The sequence below is a fragment of the Blennius ocellaris genome (assembly GCF_963422515.1).
Source record: "Blennius ocellaris genome assembly, chromosome: 16".
NCBI classification, from domain to species: domain Eukaryota; kingdom Metazoa; phylum Chordata; class Actinopteri; order Blenniiformes; family Blenniidae; genus Blennius; species Blennius ocellaris.
In genome coordinates, this window is record NC_137665.1 from 2,655,269 (window position 1) to 2,681,238 (window position 25,970).

General features: G+C 45.4%; 1 protein-coding gene across 1 annotated transcript in view; it reads left to right on the plus strand.

The window, feature by feature from the left end:
• grin2ba (glutamate receptor, ionotropic, N-methyl D-aspartate 2B-a) overlaps nt 1-25,970 on the plus strand; it is a gene marked incomplete at both ends in the record, with an annotated part of 131,732 nt that overhangs the window by 7,180 nt on the left and 98,582 nt on the right. The window contains one exon of the mRNA XM_080511521.1: nt 21,835-22,476. Within this exon, the coding sequence (XP_080367647.1) occupies nt 21,835-22,476 (642 nt within the window). The remainder of the gene's footprint in view (nt 1-21,834; nt 22,477-25,970) is intronic.

The following is a 25,970-nucleotide window of genomic DNA, read 5'->3' on the forward strand; positions in this document are numbered from 1 at the left end:
GCCACAGATTGAAGGGAGTATTGCTTAATTTGAGCCATGTGTGTGTTGTTGCTTTATTTAGTTGAACCTATTTTTTTATGAGCAGTATTGCCATCTTCTTATATTATATTGACTGCAGTTTGTCCAAGTGTCTAAAATTCATGACATGTAGATTACAGGTTGTGAAGTCATTTCAGTTTGACTTTTAAATGGCTAGATTTGATTACTGGAATAATATTATTTAATCAAGTTTACTATCTTTCCTCTTTGCAATGACCTGAAATAATCTTAAGAAATTGACAGATTGGGCCATTTAAATGTCTGCGGTCTCATTTTGGTGTGTTTTAACAGCATATATTAAGACTAAACCTTATTTCAGCCATCTAATGAAGCATTATTTGAAAAAAGTATTCAAACCTTTGCACAAGGAGACTATGGTTGCAGGTTTTTGGGTCATTCCTGCCAGTTTGAATTGATGGATAATGCTCAAGCATTTTGAGATAAAGTGGTACTTTATTTCTTTGTAATACATGCATGAGGCACGTTTCTGTGTTACCATCTAATTAATATCTTTGTTTGAAAGACCTTTTAATGAGTCAGTGGTGTCGGGGGAGAGGGGGAGGGGGTCTCGTGTACTTGGTGGCGAGCTGTTTCGAAAAAAAAAAAATGGCATTCACATTGTGGCTCACAAACAGAATAACAAGATCAGAGGAAGCTTGTTTCTAATGCAACTGGTAATGCACTACAACAGCTCGCCAATTAATTTAGCATGAGCAGAGCGAGGCTGCTGTTGGGTGATGGGACGAAAAGTAGGAAGCGAGAGGACACACACACACACACACGCACACGCACACAGAGAGAGAGCAAAGTGACGCAGATAGTGAGAGAGGGGTGACGGCGAGGGCACGCCAGCGCTCGTGGAGGGGCGAGTCCAGGGTGTTTGCATGTGTGCGTGGTGTTGATGGGGTTAGGGCGTAAATAACGGCAGTGTGAGGGGTGGATTGGGTGTGAAATTAAGCCTCGGCCCAAGAATGTGCCACCTCGAAAGATGAGACAATTAGAACATGCTCACACAGCCAGACCCTGATGGCACCCTCATTAAGACGTATGTGCCTCAGAGAGTGAGCGTGTGTGTGTTTGTGTGTATGAGACGGAGAGGAAATTAGTTAGAGAATACCTGTGGGTAGTTTTGAATTATTGCACTGAATACTTGGGACATTGAAGAACATATTGAAGCTGAGCATTACACGTAAGAGGCGACTCTTCAGCCACAGTATTAGGAGCACCCTGTTGACCTCAGTACATTTTAATATGGCGACTTCACTCAATTGCTTGAAATCTCAGTTTCAAACAAGTTTTCGATGATTGGAGCTGCATCCGGCTGGACGCAGCCATTAGATGCTGATACACACCAAGCATGAAGGGTCAGGCAGGGTGTGTCGCAAAGCTGCATCCTAAGAAAATGTCCACTCCATCAGGCACGTCAGACATACGGCCTGGAGGCCAAACTAGTCCGGTTCAGGCCACAGGACATTGGGTTTCACATTGTTTTTAGTGGAATTGGCAGACCAGACACAACATTGATTCCTTGTTTGCAGCGTTCTCACTCGCCTTGTCAAAACTAAACAAAAATCCTCCTTATATAAAAATAAAGCATCGAAACTAAACTGAAGGCTGCAGAATTTGCGGTGTCCCCTGAAGTCACTAGTCACTAATGCATACGAGTGCATTCACACATTTTGTTGTCTGTAATCCAACACGGATGCAAAATCATAGAATGATGTATATAATATATATAATTGCCTGTTAAACATCGCTTCAGTCACCTTTTCCTTTCACTTCTTACACGCTGAACACCAGCACCTCGCCTCCACCGTGTCCACAGACCTCGACATAGCTGTTACAGATAAATCTAACGCACAATGCTCTGCTGGGTGTTCCATTAAACTTAGAGTCAGCTGTATCATCAGAGTCAGAGGAGGGTGGAGAGGCAATCGGCCTTCAAGTGTCCCAGACGATTACGTCTACAGGACGTCCAACATCCACATTAATACTCTGAACTGAGCACTCAACGCCAGATCCAAGCAGTTTCTGCACACACACACACACACACACACACACACACACACACACACACACACACACACACACACACACACACACACACACACACACACACACACACACACACACACACACACACACACACACACACACACTGCGGCTATAAATCCTCCCCAGCTTTTATCTGCAGAGCTAATATAATGTGACGCTGTTGTAGACATGTTTTAGTGATCACTGCCATGAAAGTGTGGCAATAGCTGAGAGAAGGTATGTGAGGAATGTACAAGAGGTAAAACGTAGACGTTATCATTGACGACTATAAATGCCTTAATTGATTTGCGCAAAAAGAAATGGTGCACTTTAATGGCGGCACGAAGGAATGTTAAAAGACGGGGGAAGTATCCGTTGCCACTTGTTAAACTGCAAAGCTGTCTTGACATGGGAATGATGATATTTTTCATCTGAAGACCGCCGGAATTACAATATCTGTCACAACAAGATTGCCCCCTGACATTATGTGGAACTGCGGCCCGGGCGCCTGGGATCTATTATGAAGTGGGGACACCCTCAGGGTGGCTTTAGACGGCGTCCGCTCAGTTTCCCTGCGCCTTCTCATCTGCATACAACGTTCTCTAGTCACTGCGTCCGTGCAAATCAGATGCAAGCAGATTTGGAGAAAGAAGAAACATTCATGTGAAGTGACTCTCCACCCGCCACATATTGCTCATTATCCTCCAAGTGTGAGTCATGTGTTAACAGTTTTTTTTTCTCTCCCTTGTTTACTTTGGCTTGATTCTCTCAATCAAACCTCTGAAGTATTGCCATTTTATTCACAATAAAGTTTTTTTTTTTTTTTTCACACGTTCAAGCAAGTCGCCCCCGTCTTGGTACGTTTGTGCAAAAGAGTCATGTGCAATTTGGACGATTTCTCAGAACTTTAATCAAGAGTTGATGCCCGAGTGGATTATTGGTGAGATTTGGCGTCTTATTAACAGCTTCTGTCACCGTTCTCATGCTCCAGTGGTCCGACAGTTGACGGTCGGCCTTTGCGTGGCCATTACTTTAAATTGAGCGCTTATGCACACGTAGATTATTGCGGTCTTTGCATGCATCATTCAAATTGATGCAACCCTCGCCCCTCCGTGTGCGTGTCTTCGTGAACGTGCGTTTCAGCATTTTTTTTTTTTTTTTAAACGCGTGGTTTCTGTCGCGATTGGAAGTGTGCCAAAAAATAAAAAGAAGAAGAAAAATCAATGGGTGAGAGTGACAAAGAACAAGAGGAAACGGGAGGAAGCAGAAACACAAGAAAAATCTTGGAAAAATGAAGGCGGAAGTGGGAAAAGTGAAGACGCACCGTGCCTTTCTGATGGAATGAGCTCTTATCTCTCTCGTTTAATCACACACCCCACTATTCGTCCTCACTTTAGAGGCGAACCACTCGGCTCTCCGCATCATTTTTTCTCATCTAATCCTCCATCCCTCCCTCCCATCCTTTCTTCCTCCTCTCTTCTTTGTCATGCTCGCTCTGCATTTATCTCCCCCTTTCTCTCACGCAGTTTTTTAATTAAAATCTCTCTGTGTCAAGGGATTCTGTTATGGTGGTGATTTAAATGGAGGGCCTGACATAAACGTAACATTACTGTCAGGCCAAAGCAAATTCCATCAGCCTTGCTTAAATTTGCAGGGCTGGCTGTTTTCCAAAAAGCTTTTTTTATTCTACAGCCAATATCTATACCATCACCAATCTCTCTTCTTTTTTCCCCCCACTGATAGTCCCTCATGCTGTCCTTTCTTTAAGTTTCGTGTATTAAGTCTGAAGTATGCGTCTGTAATCGTATCTGCTTGTGTGTGTGTGTGCAGACTGTAGAAGCTGTAATACTTCATTTTCCAAGCTGACACAAATGGTAATAAAAGTCTCAAGCACGTAAAGTTTACTTCATTATCGTCATTAGAAAGATATTATTTCTGGAGACGGTTTCCTCCGAAATTGTTCAGTCCATTTCTGGAACAGAAACAGTTGTGATATCAATTTAAAAAGCTGCACCTCCCACCTGCTTATGTTCTTACCGCCGACAGGATTTTGCGTTTATTTCTCATAACCATAACTTCTGTAGTGTTTATGATATCTAGAACAGTGATTATCTACATTACTGCCTACAGGGGCCAACTATCAACCTCTTAGCTGTAACTAAAACCAGGGAAAATACTAAACGTTTCCAATTCTTTGATTTAAAATGGGGAAATAAATATCACAGTACATTAACATGACTAAAAAGAAGCGGATAGGGATGGAGACAGAGAAATATTCCTATATATATATATATATATATATATAATAACTGCATTTGTAATAAAACTAGAGGTTTTCGGTAAATTCTGCCTTTTTCTTTTGACTAAACTGTGTGTTCATGCAAACATATGAAATAAAATGGATCTCGACTGAGATGCTATTTCAAATGTGATTGTTTTCTGACATGCGTGTTGTACCGTGGAGCATGTAATGAAGGGACAGTGAGATCTCGATTTTCAAATGGCTCACCTTTGGAAAGATTTGACTCGCAAGCATTCACAACATTTTAGCATCGGTTGCTCGGCAACAGCCGGCAGTATCCTGCCTCTGTGTGCATCAGTGCATTTATATGCATAAAATACAACTAAATGGGTTAAAAACAGCCCGAGTTTGAGATTCAGAAATGACTAAATCCATTTGAAGTGATTTGTTTTGCTTCTTAAACGGCTTTCAGATTGGATCACATAAGATTGCTGAAATGACACTTTATGTATCAAGCATGATTATAAACATCATCCTGACCACTTTATTAAACTGATCATCACAAGGGGTCTATTTAATTGTAATTATTATTGACCCACGAATCACTACAAATCTTTTAGCAACTTCACATCTTGTTTCTCTCGCGCATTTCTTAGGCAACAACTTAAAATTTGGTTCATTGCATGTATACAGTTTCGATGCATTTTTTAAAAGGCCATATAAAGTCTATTCTGACTTTGAGGCAACAATAACTGGAAGATGTTTGGCATTGTTCAAACAGACCTGCACATATGTTTGGCAAGCAGACACACTCGGAGATGTATGCCCCCCCCCCACCCCCCCATGAGTGTTGGCAGTCCGCCGTCCTCACCGGTGGACTCGCTCTCCCTGGTGGATGGAAGCCTGTGGTCGGGTCTTCATAAATCAAGATGTTACCATCGGCACTATAAGGCCACTTTTTAATTAAAACTATGAATCAGTCGGCCCTGATTATGAATTGTACTCTTCTGCCACTGAATAAAATATACCGGGCTCACGTCTTCTCCCCTTCTGACTCTCCCCCTCTCCGTCTCTCCCTGTCTCACTCGCTCGGCCTCTCGTCGTCCTTCTCCACTGCGCTTTTATTTTTATTTAAAATTTCTTTGCCAGCTGCTCAATTTTCCACCGCGGATCGCGAACGTCCACAGCAGGCCTCGGCCAAGCGCAGGTAGCGGGAGCTGACGGCGTTGCGAAATAGTTGAGAAGCTTAGTGGTTGCATAAATATAATAACTCAATATGGAGGGTCTGGCGCCACTGGGGTCAACACCATTATATCACACAAAACAGCCTGGAGGACAAACAACAGTGAAGCTACCGGGCCAGTGGGCTTTGTTTACCACATGCTAGCGCCGCTTTAATCGTGTCATGACTGGTGGAGTGCGCTGGAGTTGGGTTGAGGACGAGAAAGAGGAGCTTGTGTTGCGGTCATAACGGAGAGATTTTGTCCACTGGCTGTGTTTGACGAGTCCAGAAGCCGTTTGACGTGAAGAGTGAAAAATGTTCCTGCTTTTTCTTTGTGAAGCGGAGGAGCAGCTCTTTACTGCCGAACGAAAGAAAATGTGTAACTCAAATCTATGAATATATTCATATGCAAAACAGCGAGTCTAAAAAGCCGCGCTGCGGATCGGCACCAGCTTGCGCGTGTCTCCTTCAACAGGTCTCTTTGCTAATTTATGACCTCCTGTACGTCTTGTGGGGGAAACCGACGTCGTCCCGCACAGATACGAACTGAACCGACCGTCAACGTGGCGGAGGCGAGCGCAGTGGAGCACAGCGCGCGTACACGCACCGCCGTCGCTGTCGCGTTCCCGCTCGCCGCTTTCCCTCTAACTTCAGCGGACTGCGCGCCGGGAGGACGACGACGACTAACTGGAATTCAATCTTACAGCTTTGCACAAACAAACTCATGAATGATAATGGGTTGCTAATTGAAGGTACTGGAGCGGCTCACCCCGGCGACTCCGCCACAGCAAATGGAGTCCTCTGGCGCCGAGGCGCCCTGGAGATCTCCTGACCTGAACGGGGAGTCAGATCAGCTCCGATACCCCCCCACCCCCCCACCCCCGACCCCACCACAGGGCGTGCCACTGCTCGATTATATGTTTACAGCTATGAATATTCACGAGTGAGCCGTTTTGCGGTTAGTACATCAGTGCAGGTTTGGGATTACTGGTCAGGTACACGTTTCTTTCAACATCCATTTAACCACGGAGGGTTTGCAGTGGAGGGTGTGTGGTGCAGGCCTGTCAAGTTTTTTTTTTGGGGGGGGGGTGGAGGCTGCAAAATCATTTGGTGCGGAAACGTTGATTCCAAAGTAAAAACGCAGAAGTTATTGTCCATCAACTTGCGCTGAAGTTTTTGCCACCGCTGTGGTGCGAACGTGAAGTAGCAGCGTTTTCAAAAAAGTGACATTTTCCCGCGTTTCCAAAGATATGGAGTCGGGGAGTTTTCAAAAAGTTACATCTTGGCAGCTGTTTTCAAGAGGTTGTGTTGTCAGTGGCTCCGAGCACCGCTGTCATTTGAACAGACGTTCAGAACAAAATGAAAGTTTTCCGTTTTCCCTTGAAGACGTTGTCATGTAAACATGGCCTTAATTGTGATTGTTCAAAACAGCCTCAATTCAATTGCTTGGAAATGTAATGTTTCCTTCCCGGGGTTTCGTGAATTTTTTTTTTCTTTTTTTTTTTTCTGATGCGTACGAGAACGCTCACACATTCTACAACTCACACGAGTGCCAGAATTAGTCGGAAGAAATGTGGGAGTTACTGTTTATGGCCACTTGCCCGGGATGGAGCTACCTCACCAACAGAACGCATCAAATCAACGCATGCATTCCTGAATTTTAACAATTAGTATTGTAAATATGAACAGTTTCTTTGGTGCTGAGGACTTTATGATGCAGCAGCAGGTTTGCGCAGCAGGAGTTCTGAAGCCTGTCTGACCTGCAGAAGTGTCCTTGAGCCATGTGCCGAATCTCCACTGGCTTCAAGGTTACCTTGTTGAAGAAGCAATACTTTTTTTTTTTTTTTTTAGAAGCTGCTTTTTAGCCAATCGGTAGTTTGTTACCAGCTGAGGGAGGATACACTTTCATCACCGGGGCAGATTTATATGCGGCAGATGACCCATCTTACCGCTCTCAGATTAAGAAAGCTCTCTCTTCTTCGCCTCATGGAGACCAGATGTACGCTGGTGCCACCCACCATTGCTTAAGTGTTCACCTGTGGCAGCGTGTTTGTTCCCGTCTGCTTCTATTCCTGCTGGATGTCTGCCGGTGAGCTGGCCAGCCTGACTAACTGTCTCTTTGTGTATCTCAGCGGCTGCTGCCTGTCGAACTGGCAAAGCCGCCTGTCTGTGTGTGTCTATGTTGTTCTGCTGTCTCTCTCTCTCTCTCTCTCTCTGATTCTCTCTCTCTCTCTCAACGTTGGGTGGGATTAAATCCGGGGGACATCCGCTGGAGAGACGCTCTTAGATGTCATTATCCCTGTGGGGAGTCTCATCATCATCATCCCGCAGCAGAGAAACGCTCACATCAGCCTGGGAGGAATGGGGATGGACAGATGAAGATGCAGAGACAGAAAAAGAACGAGAGTATAAAAGAGAAAGAGACAGACAAATCTAGAGATAAAAAAAAAAATGGGGTTGAAGCAAGAAATGGGGGTGGAGAAAGGGGGGGATGAGTGAGAGGAAAACAGACAGAAAGAGAGGAGATGGAGTGACAGTGATAGAGATGACATGAGTTAGAAACAAAGAGAGGAGAGATGTATATGAAGAGAAGAATACAAAAAAAAAAAAGAGACAAAAACATGACAGCCTGAGGTCCGTAGGAAAGTTGTGATGATACAAAACACCTGATGTATTTCTCCCCTTCATCTTTGGCATAAATACACGGTGGTGAAAACAGCAGCCTTCGTTGCAGCTTCCAATCATTGAGCGTCTGCGCGGGACTACCTGGAATTAATTGAAATGTGTAAAATTAGCAACAGAATTGATAGCCGAAAATGAAAGTCATCAGTCAATATTCGGCCCGGGGGGAGAGCGAGGAGATCGCTCCTCTGCACTGTGTTCGACCGAGTGGTGTGAGTTAAAGAGGTCCATAAAAGATTATGGGTGGGTGATTTTTACATAACCTTTCCGCGCTGCGTTTACAGATTTTGTGGGGTCAGTTGGCAACGTTAAATGTTTTCGGGGAAAAAAGCGTTCCTCAAAAATTAACGCTATGCGTTTCCTCTTGGTGCACTTTTATGTGTGCGTTGTGGATTAGACCATGTTCTTGCTTTAGCATATTTCATTCAGAGCTTGTTTTTTTTTTTCCCATGAGATGCTGATTTCCACTTGAAGAGGCAGACTCTTGCAGCCACCATATCTTTCTTTTTGAGAAAGCCATCCAGCAAAAATATCCACTTGAGAATATTTTCCCGCCACAATAGAGGGATGTAGGTGTGTTGCTGTACAACCTTGCTGTCGTCTCTCTCCCATGCATACACACAAACACACTTAGTCTCACAAAGAATAGGAAAAAATAAATAGGGGGGGAAAAAAAACAACACTTGCACACCTACTAATCCAAAAAGGCAGAATCCTGATGCCAAAAATAACAGCTTGGAATGAGATGGATGGAGGAGGACAGATTATTGTGGCTCTAATCTGTGAAAAGCTGACAATAAAACACATTTAAAGTGATTACAGCACTGTTATTGGCACGGGGGGGTCAATGCACCGTGCTCTTCCTATCCCCTGCCTTACCTCTAGGCAGTCCGCTGCAAACACGAGTGTAAACACTCCCGCTCGTAAAGGTCTTTCACAATGACACGCGAGTTGAAGTGCTAATGCTGAAGCAAGGCATCTGAGAAAAGAGAGAGAGAGTGTAAAAGCAAGTAGTGTAGGGGAAGTGACGGAAAAGTAGGGATGGAGGGAGGGGGGGGGGGACGGAACAGAATGGAGAGAGGGATTTTGGCAGTGAAGCCACAAATCATGGGAGAAGATTAAGCGTCTCTTCTGCGAGGCGGAGTAGGTGTAAATAGAAACGTGTCCCTGGGAGAGATCCTGAAGACCAGCGCTTATCTCCCTCAGTGTTGTCAAAACACATTCGTCAATCCAAAGTGCTTTAAGTGTCTCTGCATCTATAGGAGGCTCGATATGCAAAAACAAACGGCTCACGGTGGATGGCAGATGGTTGGTAGGAAATCATCGTGCCTGCAAAGGACAGATGACCTGGACGAACACACAAACACACATATACACACACATGCCCATACGCCACCTGAGACAACGCGAAGCTGTTGTCGCTGTGGTCTCACCCCTGGCTTGATGGAGGAGTGTGGATGAGCAAGTTGATCATGCATTATCCCTCCGTCTCACTCCCTCCGCTGCAGGACCAGCACATCATCAAACAGCTGCAGGCGCTTGTACCCGTTCAACAGCTGCCGCATTTCGCCAAACGATGAGAGAATGCTGCACATTGTGCCTGTCTCTGCCCAGTAAATTAGCCAGGGGAGTCTGGGGCTCCGGTGCTGGCCTTACGCTTCCCTTCGCGCTGCGCTGCTGTCCTGTGGGACCCTCCTTGGACAAATTGTGGACTCCCCGTGCAGCTCTGTGGTTTGGACCCGGCCAGGAACAGCTGTTTCAAGCCAGGGAAGCACATCTGCATTATGCTTACTCAACCGGGGGCGAGATTTTTTCAGCAAACGTGTTGTTTATGAGCTTTTTTTTCGCTGCAGCACTTGGAGATGCCAAAAGAATAGGTGTGACCAACAAATATTTGGCCCCACTTTAGAAATAAGAAAAACACAACCTAGCATTATCCATCATTGCACAAATGAAATCCTATTGTAATTTCGGTAGTTTCATTTCAAACTCTTTGGTACTGTTACCTGAAGAGGCCTTCAGGATAAAAGGTTGTGGAAGAGTGAGTCTGGCAAAATGACCCGAAATCGGTCTTTCCACATCAGAACATCGCGTCCTGTATTTCAAACCATTGCCAATTTGTCTCAGACCAGGCGATTTCATACAAAAGTATCTGATTGGATGTGAAAAAGTAAGAGAGAATGATCGAAGTATCATCGTTGATACCTTTTGCAGCCGCCTTTGTGAAAGTGTGGCGCTTACATTCTGAAAGAGATCCGAGCAAAATCTAACTTGGATGATAAGAGGGGAAGAAAAAGGCCTGTGCCTCCCAGTAGGCAGTTTGCAGTTAAACGTACAGAGTCTGGGCTTGTTGGAATAATGCGAGACGGGCGGACCAAGCTGTTTGACCTCAATAATGGTCCAGCTTGAGGAGGCAGCCATACTGTGTTTATCCAGTCAACTTTGAATTCTCGAGCTTGAATACATTGTGAAGACATTAACATTGGAAGATTGGTAAACGTAGGGATCTGGCCTGACCTCGCCAAACACAAAATGTCAACGAAAGGTCAGTGAGCAAGTTCAAAATAACCATCAATCCATCCATATGCTTTTTTCAGTCAATCCACCAGAGGGCGCTGCTCTAATCTAACGTACTGATCAAACACCAAGAAGAAGTAAGTGTTACTTGTAAAGATTGTAAGGACAGACCACTGATGTTGGTGTTGGGGGAGATGCGTTAAACGTGTTGAACTCTGTCGCCGTCACTCTTTGAGAACATCCGACATTTATTTTCTTTTAAGCTCAACACTGACGCCATTGGTCACTGCGTCGAATGGCTTCTTGTCTATCTAACGGAGAGAAACATTAAATTTTGAAGCATATCTTTTTTCCCTCCTGTGAACTGTCAACATCATTAACTCTGTTTTGCAGGGTGTTGTCACTTGTGCAATGAAATTAACCAAACTTGTGTCTCCAGTTAAAGACCTGAAAGAAATTAACAAAACACCTGCTAAACATTATATTTAGTGCGAGACAAGCGACAAACACCTTGTATACAATGGTTCTCTTGTATAGAATACAGAAATAATCTTTATTTGTCCTGAAGGGTGGATATTTCTTGGCCTGTTGTTGCTGTGTAGTGAAAGAAGGATGCAGATTTTCTCAAGTTTTAAAGTAGCCTTGAGACATTAACGCGGTGTAGTGAAGGCTGCGCAGCTCACAGGTCTGAAACCTTATGTAAGAAACGGGACGGCGCAAAAAAAACAACACACATGCAAATCAGAACTTTGCTTTAAAGTGAAATTGTGTTACACAGAGAGTGCAGTCCGAGAGGGGATGTATTATCTTTTGAAGGGCCTTGAAAGCTTGTTTGGAGTCGATGATGGACTCAGAGGACCAGATGCACTGAGAGAGGGACTGACCAGGTGGCGCTCTGTTGTGCTTTTGAAGTCCAAATACCTGCTGATTGTTGTAAATGTCCAAAAGGCCCTTACCGTATTAACACGGCCCTTTTAAAAAAAAGAAACAGTGGGCTTTGCTTTTCATTTGCTTCTTTTATACACTCATACAGGCCGGTGGCTGCAGCCCAGCCGAAATTTATGTCCTCATAATTCCATTAATTCATTAAGGACGACCACTTCATGCTGTCCTGTAATTGGCGAAAACAGCACGATTTGTGGACGGGTTTATTTTGCATTCCTTCCAATTCACAATCTACAGTCTGTTAAGGCTCGGGCCATATGCCAGTGGCTGTGCGTCAAGTTTAGCTGGTCATATTAACTCCACTCCTGACCACGCTCCTGCAAATTTGGGTAATTGTGCTGCATTTGATAAGTATTTTGCAAATCTACCCGCGGCCATGTTGCTCCTATGTTACAGCTGTGTGCCTGAGCCTTATGGATGCTCCAGCTGGTAAAATTACATAAAAATAAGCCAGTTCCATGACTTGTTTCATACTTTTGCCTCCTGCTCCTACCGTACATGTAATTACAGAATTTCCATCAGTTGCATCACATCCCAGCACACATGTGAACACCCTCATGGCAAATGCAAATCTGGAGTAAAATCTGTGCAGACAAAATGTTCACATTTCATTTAAAGTCGCTTGCGCCCGTGAACGTCAATTCGAAACAGCAATTGTTAATCGACACTTTGTTTCAGACAATGCTGGTATCGTTCTCCTGCCAGCGCGAGCTGGAAAATGCAGTGTAAACCTGTGGATAATATTTATGAAAAGCCCGAGCAGGATTCTATCGGCAGGGCTGCAGCAGCTGGAGAGGAGGCCAGGCAGAGATCCACTTTTATTATTACATCACATCTTGTCCAAACAAACCGAAAAAAAAATAAAAATGGTTCGACTTAACTTCGACGAGCGGCTCACTGAGTGGGTTATTTGTGACACTGCAGAGAAAATTTCTTTGCTCGCTTTCATGGATGTAGAAGGTCGACTGAAGAGGTATTGTTGCACACACACACACACACACACACACACACACACACACACACACACACACACACACACACACACACACACACACACACACACACACACACACACACACACACACACACACACACACACACACACACACACACACACACACACTAAAAGGGGGGGAAAATGTGTGCAGAGGCGTAATCACAGACCTTATGCAAAGCGTGATCCCTGCCGCTTACCTCCGGCCATAATTATTCCATATATAACCAACATCTGTACGTCTAATTATCAGCAGCTGAAATTACACTAAATGTGATGTTTTCCGACTTTGAATCTGACGTTTTAGTGTCTTCCGCCCGAGCCGATCTAGTAACGGTGGAAACAGGAGGACATTTTGCTGCGAAACTTCGGTTTTGATCGGCAGGGTTTTGAGTTTAGAACCTTAATTAGTCTGTTTCTGTGCTCTTACCCACTCAGCACAGTGCCACCGGTTTCATGTGTGTGTGTGTGTGTGTGTGTGTGTGTGTGTGTGTGTGTGTGTGTGTGAGATCAGCCGCCCCCACGTCTCACCGCTGTGTGGTCAAAGAGGTTGTCCAGGTAACGTTTTCTTTCATCACCTGTCAGCGGCAGTTCTGGATGAGGGCAAGGCGCCACCTGAGGGTTTCAGCCTCCAATCACACGGAGCTCGCTACGTGGCGCCGCACAAGTCCACAACATCAGATCCCAGTCGCTCCAACTCAGTCCCGGGCCTCGTCCGAGCCGGGCACTAAAAGCCCGAGATGAAGTCTCCCCTCCTCATTTGTTCGCGTCCCGTAATGAAATCACGTTCGTGCACCGATAGAGGAGTTATCGCTCGTAAGTAGCCTCGAGCATATGCGACGGGGCAATTTTTCAAACTCCTGTTACTTTTTTCCCCGTATTGCTGCTGCTGCAGCCACTGACGTGTGAGCCCCTCGTGATGACATTCTTATTTCAATTAAAAGCGGAGACGAAGCCAGCCCCAGCACGCCCGAGTTGGCGCTTAAGATAATTCACATATAGCGCAGACGTTTGAAGTCATCCAGAAAGATATAGAGAGATTGTCTCTCCTCCAACGCCGTCTTCTGCTGTCTGCTTAAATATCAAGCCCGGCAATAAATGTGAAAAATTGCCAGTCGCCTTTGTCCTCCAGTTTTCATGCAAATAACGCCATCGACAAACCTGACACTTACCACATAATGAGAAGAGGGTGATGAGAGAGTGGGAGCATGAGAGAGAGAGAGAGAGAGAGAGAGAGAGAGAGAGATAAGTGGGAGAACTGAGAGGAAGGTTTGTTAAGAGAGAGGATGATAAACGTGAGAAAGAAGGGGCTGCGTAGAGTTGAAACTTCAGAGGAAAGAGAGGAGGGGGAACTTGGAGAACCTGCGTTCCCCTTCTTCTCGGAACTCGAGGCTCGTAATCGAGCGAGTCCTGGAGCACCAGTGAACACGTGAGAGGAAAACCTGGATGGACTGCTTTGGTGAGGGGGCTGGTGAGTGGCTGCGTCAGAACATCATGTACAGACACAGGTCCAAACACATAATCACACACACACACACACACACACACACACACGCTCAAACACCACCTTCCACCTCCACAGCAGGCTGCACAGACAGGCTGCATGAATATTTATCCGAGCAGTTCATAATGAGTTTGCACATTAAGCCGGCGATTCTTTCATGTTCCCACGTATCGTAGGCTTGGCAGTGAGTCCGGCTTCCAGCTGATTCCCGCTGCCATCAGTATGCGCGGCGGTGACCCGCGACGCGGCCCCGGCCACATCCCCGGGGCGGCCGGGGCTTTGCCTCCTCAAAATGCTACCGCCGTCTGAAAAAAATGTTTTTAATATCTCCGTGTGCCGTCTGCCATCGGATCAATTTCAAATCAGAGCCGCCCCGTCGCTAAAGATTAACGTTAAGGTTACTTTTTTTTTTTTTTTTTTTTCTCCCTTCTTTGCTGGCTTTCATTTGAACACAAAAAAACATAAATGTCACATCTAAAAATGCATTAGGGAGAGCAAGCCACTGCCAGCACTGTTCACAACCTTTCCAACCAAATTCATCAGTGACACACACACGAGCACACACACAAGCACACACACACTCACAGTCATGCTGCCCACAAGCACACAAACGGTTCTCGGCAGTAATGCCTCCTGTCCTGTGCAGATTTATTACCGCACGAGCAGAATATGTAGTGACTGGAACAGAGTGCTGCTCAGTCACATGTATTAAACACCAAAACTCAACAATACGCCGCCTGTTTGTTCACCTGTAAAGATGAGGCGATGTATTTCTATTGACTGGAGAGCCAATTTTCCTTTGCTATGCTTTGTGTGTTTGCCAGAGGTGGGAAGCAAAAAAGTCCTTGTACTTGGTTACTGTACTTAACTATCTGTACATTCCTCTCTGTAAAGTCTTCAAAGTAGTTCATAACTTGTTGTAACCTCTATGACAGCGGTGTCAAACTCTACTATTAATTCAGGGATCATGTACAGGCTATTTACGTGGCGCTTCCTGTTTAGTGGCGGAGCAATTTAAGGAAGCTGTGCTTACCCATCTCTTTTCTATCAGCGCGCTAATTTTCAGATCATTTCAAATAACCCCCTCGAACTCGTTCGCGCAAGAAAATTCAGTTTGGTTCAAAATGGGCAAAAATATAATGTATATTTCAAAATACTTCCTGTTGACTTTTCAATACGTTTGTAGGATAATTTTTTGTGCCTCTTTGGATGTGACCTATGTGTACTAATTTTCGTAGTTCTATAGATGAAACCTGTTTCTGGGGCTGCCTTTGCACCTTTTTCAAATATTGCAGGTGGCGCTGTTGAGCCATTTCGCCAGTCACATGTGTAATTCCCCCAAATTATACAATTTTAGGCCGGGCCTGATGAGTGTGCAAAGTGTAGCAAAAGGTCATTTATGTTTAGGTCTACAAAAACGCATTGGAATTGATGGGATGATGATAATAGCAATAATAAATCCGAGGGTTTCAATTCAGTGCTCGACCCTTAATTAGACACCTTGGTGGCAAATATGGGGAAACAGTCAACATGAATATCTTTGAATTGTAACACATTGCAGCCTTCAGCATGCATTTAAAAATCCTCCCTCACAGTACTTGTTTTGAGGCCATATGCTGCTTCGCTTCCAGTTGGGGAGTTAACTGTTGGAACACCAACCAACCAACCAACCAACCAAACCTGGGCTCTGTCCATTACTCAGGCTGGGTAATTATTAAAAATGGTTGGCTTTCATTGTATCTTCCACATTGTGCAGACTACATGTTGGACACTCCGGCTTTATGAGGATGTTTCAGAGTTAGCTCACGGCAATCGAGTCTATTACTCCCCCACCCTCAAAACAGAAGTTAATAAATTTGGATTCAGACGTAATTTACATCCATAACTGTGGCGTGCCAAGAGGACTTCCTGTATCTGTTCCAAAAATACATTTTCCAAAATATAAAGTTTACAATAGAATTCATGGTGTTGAAGTCCAGCTAAGTTAGTGCCGCTTTTATATTTCAGAAAATACAAGTTGGATCATGATCTCACGATTAAGCTGCTGTATTCATGCTGAAAATACAATACACTGCAATGCAAACAAGTGTGCATGTGTGCATACATGTATGTACAATCATCACCCCACTTCCATAACCATCAAAAAACGAACCAGTACTTTTCCCCGTTTAGGTGTTTTTCTTTTCTTCAGTGAGTTTGTGTTCTCCCTAAGTAGTGATTTATAGCACAGTAGCCAGAAAACGGAGCGAAGGGAGCCAATTACAGAGCTGTATTGCCTCGTGTCCTCTGCCCCGTCAACTTTCCGTGACAACAATATGAGCCATGTAAGTCTTGAAGTTCATTAATTACTCTTACCCCCTGTTCTCGTGCATTTGGGCCAACTTAGTGCCTGGTTGTGTTTGGCTGTGGTGGGCGACCACCTGAAACACGGTGTTCTTACCTAATTGGCCAGCGCTTGGTGGCGCCTGAACAGCAACAGAGCATGAGGGAGTCTTAAGCAGGCAGTGGGGACTGGAGCACTAACAGTGATGCAGCCTCTTTAATGCTGTTGCATTGCTGAGAATATGCTGCTTTTTTTTATTGAAAATAGGCAACTGGTCACCCAGTGATCAGTCATTTCAGGGAGTCCTTTACTGAAAGGCTTATTTGATTTTTTTTTTTTAAAGAAATGTAATTATAAATATCATAATTGGAAGTTCCCACAGGGTTTAAAGTGTTTTGTGGTCATTCAAGAGTTTCCCATCGAGCTTTAATCAGATCGAAAGCTTGTCATTGCCTTATTAAAAGATTACTATGACAACAGCACATCATCATTCCTTTTCATTTTTTAAATTTGAAGCGTCATGTTGCGTCTCTACTAGTTGGAATGTGAGCTTTGATTGAACAGAAAATGGGAAGTGGTTCCTGTGCAAGAGAAATCTGGGAAATGCCTTTTTTAAGGAGTGTTATAACAAAACATAAGGACAGAAAAAGAAGAGGACCATTAATTTTTATTACTGAATTGGTTTTATTCTGTAGATGGACTAGCATTGGAAAATTCCCTATGAATGGCGAAAATCATTGACAATTATATCTTAAAATGTGAACAAGATTACGGCAGCCTTTCACAATTTTTGATGCTGTGCTGTGTCCTGCCAAATTTGTCCAGAAGGAGATAAAATCAGGTTTTCTTTTCTGAGTTTCTTTTAAAAAGAACAGAAAACTCTTCTGCAAAGTCTCTTTCAATAAGCTTAAACTTCAGCAACAAACAAATGGAAAAAAACCCCAAAACAAACAGGAATTTATCAATTAATAAATCAGTATATAAATAACATTTATTATTAATGTGGATTAATAAAGTCCGATCTTATCTTATCTTGAATAAGGGGCCGAAATCAGGATTTATTAAAACTGTAAACGGAAGATTCTCCGATGTAGTTGTACACTATGAAAACAAAAACAGCTTCGTCGGCCCTCTTTATCTAACTCACCATTCTACCCTTAATGTGATTTTATTCTTCAGATTTTCCTACATATGAAATACACCAACAGAACACGTAGGTGTTTTATGGGAAAATCATAATTACAGGCTTTAAGATGAGTGGAAATCACCCACAAACAAGTTACTTTGTGGACACAAATGAAAGATTTTCATTTCCAGAAGAAACAAAGTTTGTTGTTGAAAGGTTCTCACTGATTGATTCCTGCCTTTTAAATTTACACACGTGATTCAACAGATGCAAATATACACTTCAGTGTCATTAAATATGCTCGTTCATGCACACTCGGCAATATTTTCCGCTCGCAAAAAAGGGCTTGGCGAAAGCAAAAAAAAGAAGGAAAAAAAAAAAAAAAAAGGCACGTGGGCATAAGCACCTTGGGGGTCTTGAGCGGGTGGAGGCTATCTGCGCTCCACCCGTGTGTAACTGATATGGCTGCAGTGTGCACTGGTGTGGCTAATGGAGCAAATGGTGGGTGAGACGCGAGGGCTGGCTGACGGGAAAATGGGGTCATTTACAGTCATAACCTCGCTGGCGTAATCTACGGTTTAGTACGCGCCTTTTGTGTTTCTTTACGAGACACGCTTTGACTCACTGTGGGCCTTTCTAATGGTCTCATCTTTCTGAATGATCATTGGAGTTACACAGTGGGTCAGCGAGTGTAATCGTGTGTGTGTGTGTGTGTGTGTGTGTGTGTGTGTGTGTGTGTGTGTGTGTGTGTGTGTGTGTGTGTGTGTGTGTGTGTGTGTGTGTGTGTGTGTGTGTGTGTGTGTGTGTGTGTGTGTGAAGATGGGAAGAGCAGCGTCATAAGTTTACAAGTAAGGAAGAGTGTGTGTTTACAGTGTGTGTGTTCCCACGGAGGATGTGCCAGTGGTTTCAATGCTAATCTGTGCGTGAGAAGAATTGGTGTGTGAAGCCCCCCCCACTGTAAAGGCCCCCGCAGACTCCCTTTTTGAAGCCGTAAGAACAAGAAGAATATTCGGCAAAGGCTTTTTCCGCACGACTGTTCAGACTCCGATACAAAGCCGCTGTACCTGCAGGCCACGCCCCCTCTCACAGCAGGCCACGCCCCCTCACAGAAGCCACACATCTGCGACGCTGCGTTTTTAACTTTTCAACCGCACAGTTTATTTCTCGCCTCCTGTGCTGTCAGAAATGCATTTCTCTGAACTGTTTCAGTGACATGTTGGTCCGTTTTTAACTGCAGGAGCTGACAGCTTTTCGTGATGCGTTCAGGTGCATCGCGGCATTTTAAAGAGCTGCGGCGCTCAGACAGTAGCGATGTTGGACGCTAAATACATTTAAAATATGACTGATAGCTACCAGCGAGCTGGAACACGCGTCTTGTTCTTATGGAGTATGAATCAGCCTGAGGACTGAATAGAAGAGCAAACGGTACACTTTTTCATTTACATGATCGATGCTCGCCACAGAACTGGTGAGTGTATCCAGCAATCAGCAGCCACATTATGACCATTGGCAGGTAAAGTGAATACCCCTGATTATCTCTCTATTATAGCACCTCTTAGTAGATGGGATATATTGACAACACTTTCTGTGTGAAGTTAAAGCAAAACGACGGATTCGAGGAAGAATCAGAGTAAGTTTAATTTCTCCGCGAGTATCCCAGTGATGGGTAACGGCCATTTCCCACTGAATGGTGGCTTGTGTGATCCGATGTGACAGGGTGAGTGTAGCTCAAATAGCTCGAATTGCAGAAATGAATGCAGGATGTGATCGAAAGGCGTCAGTTAAGACAATGTTTAGATGCCGAAACTGACAACCGTGGCTTCAGAAATGGACTATTGGCCCTGATGCGTCACATTAGTGATACACGGAAGGCCTGGACGTGTGTGTGTTGCTTACCTGGGGAGCACCGGGATGCATGATGGGAACCTGATGCTTTGAGCAACGTGCTGCTGGGAAATCCATGTGGATGTTTCTCTGACATGAACCACCTGCCGAAGCAATGTTTTGGAACTCACAGATTTACTTGATGGCAGTGGCCTTGTTCTGCAAGATGTTTGTTCGGGCTGCGTAACCAGTGTGAGTCCCCATCAATGTCTGCGGCTAACATCTTGCCAGACATCCCAGTGCGCCTCCAGAAGACGGGTCAGGGCAGTTTTGCAAGCACAAGCATATTGGGCAGGTGGTCATAATGTAATGGCCGACCGCTGTATATCTCTGTGTCCATCAACTGTGTCTCTATGTGTGCGCATGAGGCCTATTTTAATTGTTGCCATGGAAACAGAGTGCTGCCAGAGAAGTCCAGATTCAAAGAGGGCATCTTTCTCTCTCTCTCTCTCTCTGTAACTCTCCCTCCTCTCCTCTGTCTCTCCTCCGCTTCTCTTCTATCCCTCTCTCTAATCTTCCCTCCTCTCTATTCCGTCTTTCTTGCATCTTTTTCTCACCAAGGTCCTTCTTGGTTTGCACTCTGTCGCTATCTGGCTGTTCTCTTCCCCGCTTTCTGCGCGCCTCCTCTCATCCCTCCCTCGTTCCTTTCCTCCCACCTCGTCGTCCTTCCTGAAGAGCGGTGCGCAGTCGACTATTAACACAGGGACCTGCAATTAGAGCTGACGAACCTCCAGCAATTAGTTTTCCCCAAAGAAGTTGTTCTGTCATCTCCGCATACGTCCCTTTATCCCTCTTTCAATCTCCAGCTCACTTTTTTCCTCCGCTCTGTCATTTCCCGTCTTATTAGCTGTCAGCGTTCGCGGCGTGGATATTGTTTTAGTGTTTTTGTTCTTCTTTGTACCTTCCATCTGCCTCGTTAGCGGCAGTCATGTCTGAGATACACGCACAATACGCCGCTCAGAACAAGTTTATGAGCAACTACACCCCCATCGCCCGGGGTGTCTCTGCCCACAAAACCAGCGAACATCTCTTCCCTCCGACTGCACACCTACACCGACTATATGCTGACAAACTCAAGAGGACACATGCCCTCCCACTCGCTCAGATGTAAACATACAAAGAACACAAACATCTCTCTCAAAGAGCTCCTTTTTCATCTCTGCCTTTGTCTCCAGCTGTGTTGCTGCTGTCCTTATCTTGCTGCCGTCATCTCTTTCACTCCTTTACTGGATCTCATTTCCCTTCTTCCTTTGACTTTCTTTCCCCCCCCCCCATTTCTTTCCCCGGCTCACCTGGCCATTTCGCCCCTCAGCATCCTTATTAATGAAAAGCTCTATAAATAAGCACAAAGAGGGAGTGAGACAGCGAAAGAGAGCGATACGGTCAAGTAGAACGTGGGCGGGAGGAGGAAGGGATGGATGGAGAGATGGACGGCAAAACGGCTGCCAGTGCTAAAGTAGGCCAACAGGGGAGTGAGGGCGGACGGCGAGTGTCATATCGAAGCCCTGCGAGTTGCTCCGAGCTCCTCCGCCGTCAATCACTTAATCAATTTCGGCGTCAGTCAGTTTGTGCATGTCTCGAGCTGGTGTGTCACTCATCTCTCTCTCTCTCTCTCTCTCTCTCTCTCTCTCTCTCTCTCTCTCTCTCTCTCTCTCTCGCTCTCGCTCTCGCTCTCTCGACAGTTTGTCAGTCAGCCCAAGTTGGCGAGAAGCCGTCTTTCCCTCCATCTGCCCTTTGTGTTGATTGCGTTCGCTTGCTCTCCCTGCTTCTGTTGCCGCCTTCCTCGCTTGTCAAGAAACCAGCATCTCATCTGTAGGGACAGATTATATCCTCCATAATATATAGTGTAAAGCTGCTTCGAAACATTCTCCATGAATTATTGATCCGTGTGAGATTATACCTAAACTGTATGCTATTGTAGCGAGTGTATGTGTGTGTGTGTGTGTGTGTTTATATACTATTTATGTGTCAAGTGTGACCTCTTCTCTCATCCCTCTTCGGGTTTACAGCCTAGTTTTCCACAAGGTTTCCCCCTCCTCCCCCCTCCCCCTCCCTCCTCCTCCTCCTCTCGCCCTTCTGTGCTCCATTTCTGTTAACTGACATTGATATGCAGTGATTCATATGATGCATGTAGCCTCTCGGCAATTCATTTTATTCAATCAATGTTGCATGGTAGTATGTTAACCCCTCTTCCCCTCTCTCCATCTCTCCCCTCGCTCCCATTTTCCCTATATTTTCTCTTTTGTTGCCTTATCAACCCCCTGCCCTTCTTCTCTTCTATCCCCATCTGTTCCTCCCCGTCACCCCCCCTCACCTCTCCAGGTATTACTCTCCCACTCCCACACCATGCCTGTCTGCGGATGCTGCGGCCTCTCCCCGCCTCGCGGCCATGCCGGGGCTCGTTCCTCCGCCCCACCGGTGGCCAAGGGGCAAGAACGAGTCCGAACTCTGCATCCACCCTGCCTGTCCCTGCTCCTCCTGCTGCTCTGCCTTCTCCACCTGCCGCCGGCCTGCCACTCGCGGAGAGAGAAGGGAGGAGGTGGCGGCGGCGGTGGTGGTGGGGGCGGCGGCGGTGGTGGTGGTGGGGGCGGCGGCGGGCACTACGTTCCCATCCCCCAGCCCCCTCCGCACCACATGGCCCTGCCAAACATCCTGCGCGGCCTCAGCATCGCCGTCGTCCTGGTGGGCAACTCCAGCGAGGTGGCGCTGGCCGGCGCCCGCGAGAAGGAGGACTTCCTCCACATGGCGCCCAACGTGGAGGTGCTGACCATGAACGAGACCGATCCTAAAAGCATCATCAAGAGCATCTGCGACCTAATGACGGAGCACTGGCTGCAGGGCGTAGTGTTTGGAGACGACACCGACCAGGAGGCCATCGCCCAGATCCTGGACTTCATTTCAGCCCAGACTCACATCCCCATCCTCGGAGTGCGCGGAGGCTCGTCCATGATTATGGCCGCCAAGGTAGGAATCTTTCACTCAGCAGCACAGGACATGTTAAAAAAAAAAAAAAAAAAAAAACAGTCCTCGACATTTCTAGTCACTTTATGAGGAAGTGCATGTGGGCGGTTTGAGTGCCAGAATATTAAGAGGGCCTCACCTTGAAAAGCAGTGAATGGAAAGTGTTCAGTTTTCAGGAGTGATGAATGTAGAATCCTGCGCTCAACCACAATGGCAGCGGAAAATAATTTCATTTGCTGGTTCACAGGAAGTAAACAAACAACCAATTAATGACAAACATTCATTTTCATTCATAATCTCGCAAAATACTAGATACTACGGCAGAGGTGCCGCGTTCACCTCCCATGCATCCATCCCTCCATCTTTAATCTGTTTTTGGAATGTGGGAGGAACGCTGGAGAGAGCAAACACACATCAATCACAAACCGGGGACATTTTCCCTGTGAGGCGAGAGCATTCACCACTTCTCTACTGTATCACCTCGTCGCTGTCATGTTGAAAAGAAATCCCCGAAACTTGAATGTGTCCTCGATTTCACGTCGGTTGGCTGCAGATCACTGTGACACTCGTTCTGCTGTGAAATCTTGTCATGAGTTGATTAAGTTGCCATACACTGGGTGCCGCTTGGTTTGTTTTTTTTGGCTTACCAATCAAACACAGATTCACAACTGTAAACTACTGCAGATATTTAGCTTTCTCATTTTGTTTTATTATGATTATATATATATATATTTTTTTTTTTGTGTGCAAATGTCACACCCTTTCAAGATTCAGCACGAGTCTTCTTCATAAATGATTGCTCCAAAAACAATACAACAAGCTGAGACGCAATCACAGTTGTTTGTAATCTTCAGACGACCACCCCAAGGCTTCCCATGCAAATGAACCTCTAAATACTTGCACAGTCTAACATTAATTGAGTTAAATACAGATTTACTGCCAGCGTTGCTATCCGAGTGATAATTCCTTGAATCTGGATGCAAAGATGCAGCGTTGGCACTTTTGGATGCGGTCCAATAATTAAATTGCATCAATAGTGGGGTAAAAGCTTTATGTTTGCATGTCAAAAAAAAAAAGAAGAAAAAAAACAAGCTCTCAAATAAAACCTCTGCGGCGGTCCACAGCCAGGTTTTCACTTGTACTTTGGTAATTTCACTTGTTTGATAGTAGACATAATCCAGTAGTTTCTAGATCTGTTCCTTTACCCCCCAAAAAATACGTTTGTGAATGCCCTTCAAATCGGTGTCCCCTTCATGTGAGCTCTGCAAGCAAATACTAAAGGTGTCTGAGCTTCTCTTGTAATTGTGCGACGGTATGAATTGTGCGCCGATAGACAGTCAGATAGATGGGGAGACGGAGCTGTGGTGTCAAACTTGAAAGACAAACTGCCAACAGAGCTGATGCCAGTGACAGGATCAGCTGGAGATTGCACCAACACAGAGCGCTAGATCTCTGCCTATTGACGAGGCCTCTCCTAATGGGATAAAGCAATCTGCTGCCGCTTTATCTGTGTCCGCCTGGGATCTAGGTTTGGACTCCATTCCACACAAAAAAAACCCCCAAAAAACAGCTCATTCATTGGGTAGTTTGTACATAAATCCTGCTCTACTGAATAATAAGAAGTTATAAGAGAATAAAAAAAAAAAAAAATGACACGTAAGACACTGACACTGGCCTTTTCTTTGAATTCTCATTCTTATCTGCACCATCGACATCTCCACGTTGTTTGTACTGCAGATTATCTGCTTTGTCTGGTGTCAACAGGTCGTTGGAGCAGCAGAGACATGGGCTGCAGTGTCAGAGGAAGGCCAGTGGTACTGAGGCCCTTATCCCATCTCTCTCTTGTTACACATTTAAGGGAATTAATTGCGAGGAAAACCGCACTCACCCGAGCTCGGAGACTGCTCCACAAAACACACACACACACACACATACATACATGCATGCCTTTAGCCCCGCTAACCACAGGTTCAGAAAAACATATAAATCTTTTAAAGCACTCCGGCCATCCTCCTGCAGTATGGATGGCTGTGTTACATGTTAAAATTTATGCTTGTGTTTTATTGCATGGAAAGATGGAGGCATGTGGGCGGAGGAAAGAAGCAGTGGGGGGGGGAGTGGAGGAATGCATGGATCAGTGTGTGTTTGTGCGTACACGCGGCGTATTACTCATTAAGCACATGTGTCCTAAGTGTACCAGGCTGTGGGGGGAAAAAAAAAGAGAGCAGTGTTTTTTGTGGCAAAGGTTTAAATGGATTTCCCCGGCCACAAGCCAGAGTGTGTCTCTCCTGAGAGCTTCCTCCTGGCTGCACCGAGGCCCAGGAGAGCGAGGACGGAGCTGCGCTGAGGCTCAGTCTCCAAACGGATTTGTGTCTGCCTAATGGGCTGAGACAATGTAGTGGTGAAAATACGATAGAGAGGGATCAGAGGGAGGGAAAAACATAAAGGGGGTGGGGAGGTTTGGTGAGGAGAGAGTCAGATTGGGTGGAAGAATTTCTACTTTGAGCAGGCGAGGAGGGGAATTGGACCCGGGACAGGTCGGGTTCAGACACAGTTGGTCGTGGAGGCGTGGGGCAGGCGAGGCCAGAAGAAGAGTCTGACACCGTTTCCACTGCAAGGAAGGAAAATAGAGGCCGAGCAGAAAAGACGGCTCTGAAATTGAGCGGGGCCGCGTTAAGAGTCATGAAGGAAAGAAAAGACGAAGACGGTAAGGAGAGGAAACTTTTTCTTCTCTGTAGACTGCAGAGATGGAGAAAAATTTGCTTGTAAAAATTGGGCTGCAGTATTTTTTTTTCTTTTCTTAGCAGGCACCTCGAGGAAATGGACTGACAAAGACTGGGAAATAGGGATTGCAATATGAGGTGTTTATCTTCTGGCAATCTCGCACACACACACACACCACACACTCTTGCACACGCACACACACACACACACACACACTGATGGCCAAATGCTGCTATTACAGCTGACAACACAACCCCTCCTTTTCATTACACATCCAAAGAGCGATGATAACAGAGAGCGACACAAAAGGCGGAGAATACAGCATTTTGACTCCCGGTGCGGGCTGAAGAGGGGAAGGATTTGGGCGACTGGTACAAGATAATTCCATAAAATGTGCCCGCTGGAGTGGACCGCTGTCGTGCTGTGTGAAGAGTCGAGTCGAATCACGATCAGAATAATGCTTCTCGGCTCGCATACGCGAGTACATGGAGTGTTACTTGATGTTTGTGGTAATGAAACACAAAGCTAAGAACATTTTAATGTGCCGGTGGGGGATGTTGTACTGAAATTCAGTCCGGTATCACTACCTGAGACTCGTATAAACAGAATATACAGTGCATCTGTCTCTCAATCAGCTTTACAACTCTTTTACAACTTTTCTTTTTTGTTAAGTCTTTCCTCTTGGGGATTGAGCAACACTGCAGCAGCAGCAGCTCAGCAATAAAATACGGGACTAAAGCACAATTATTGCAGGTCTGCATACAGCTGAAGTG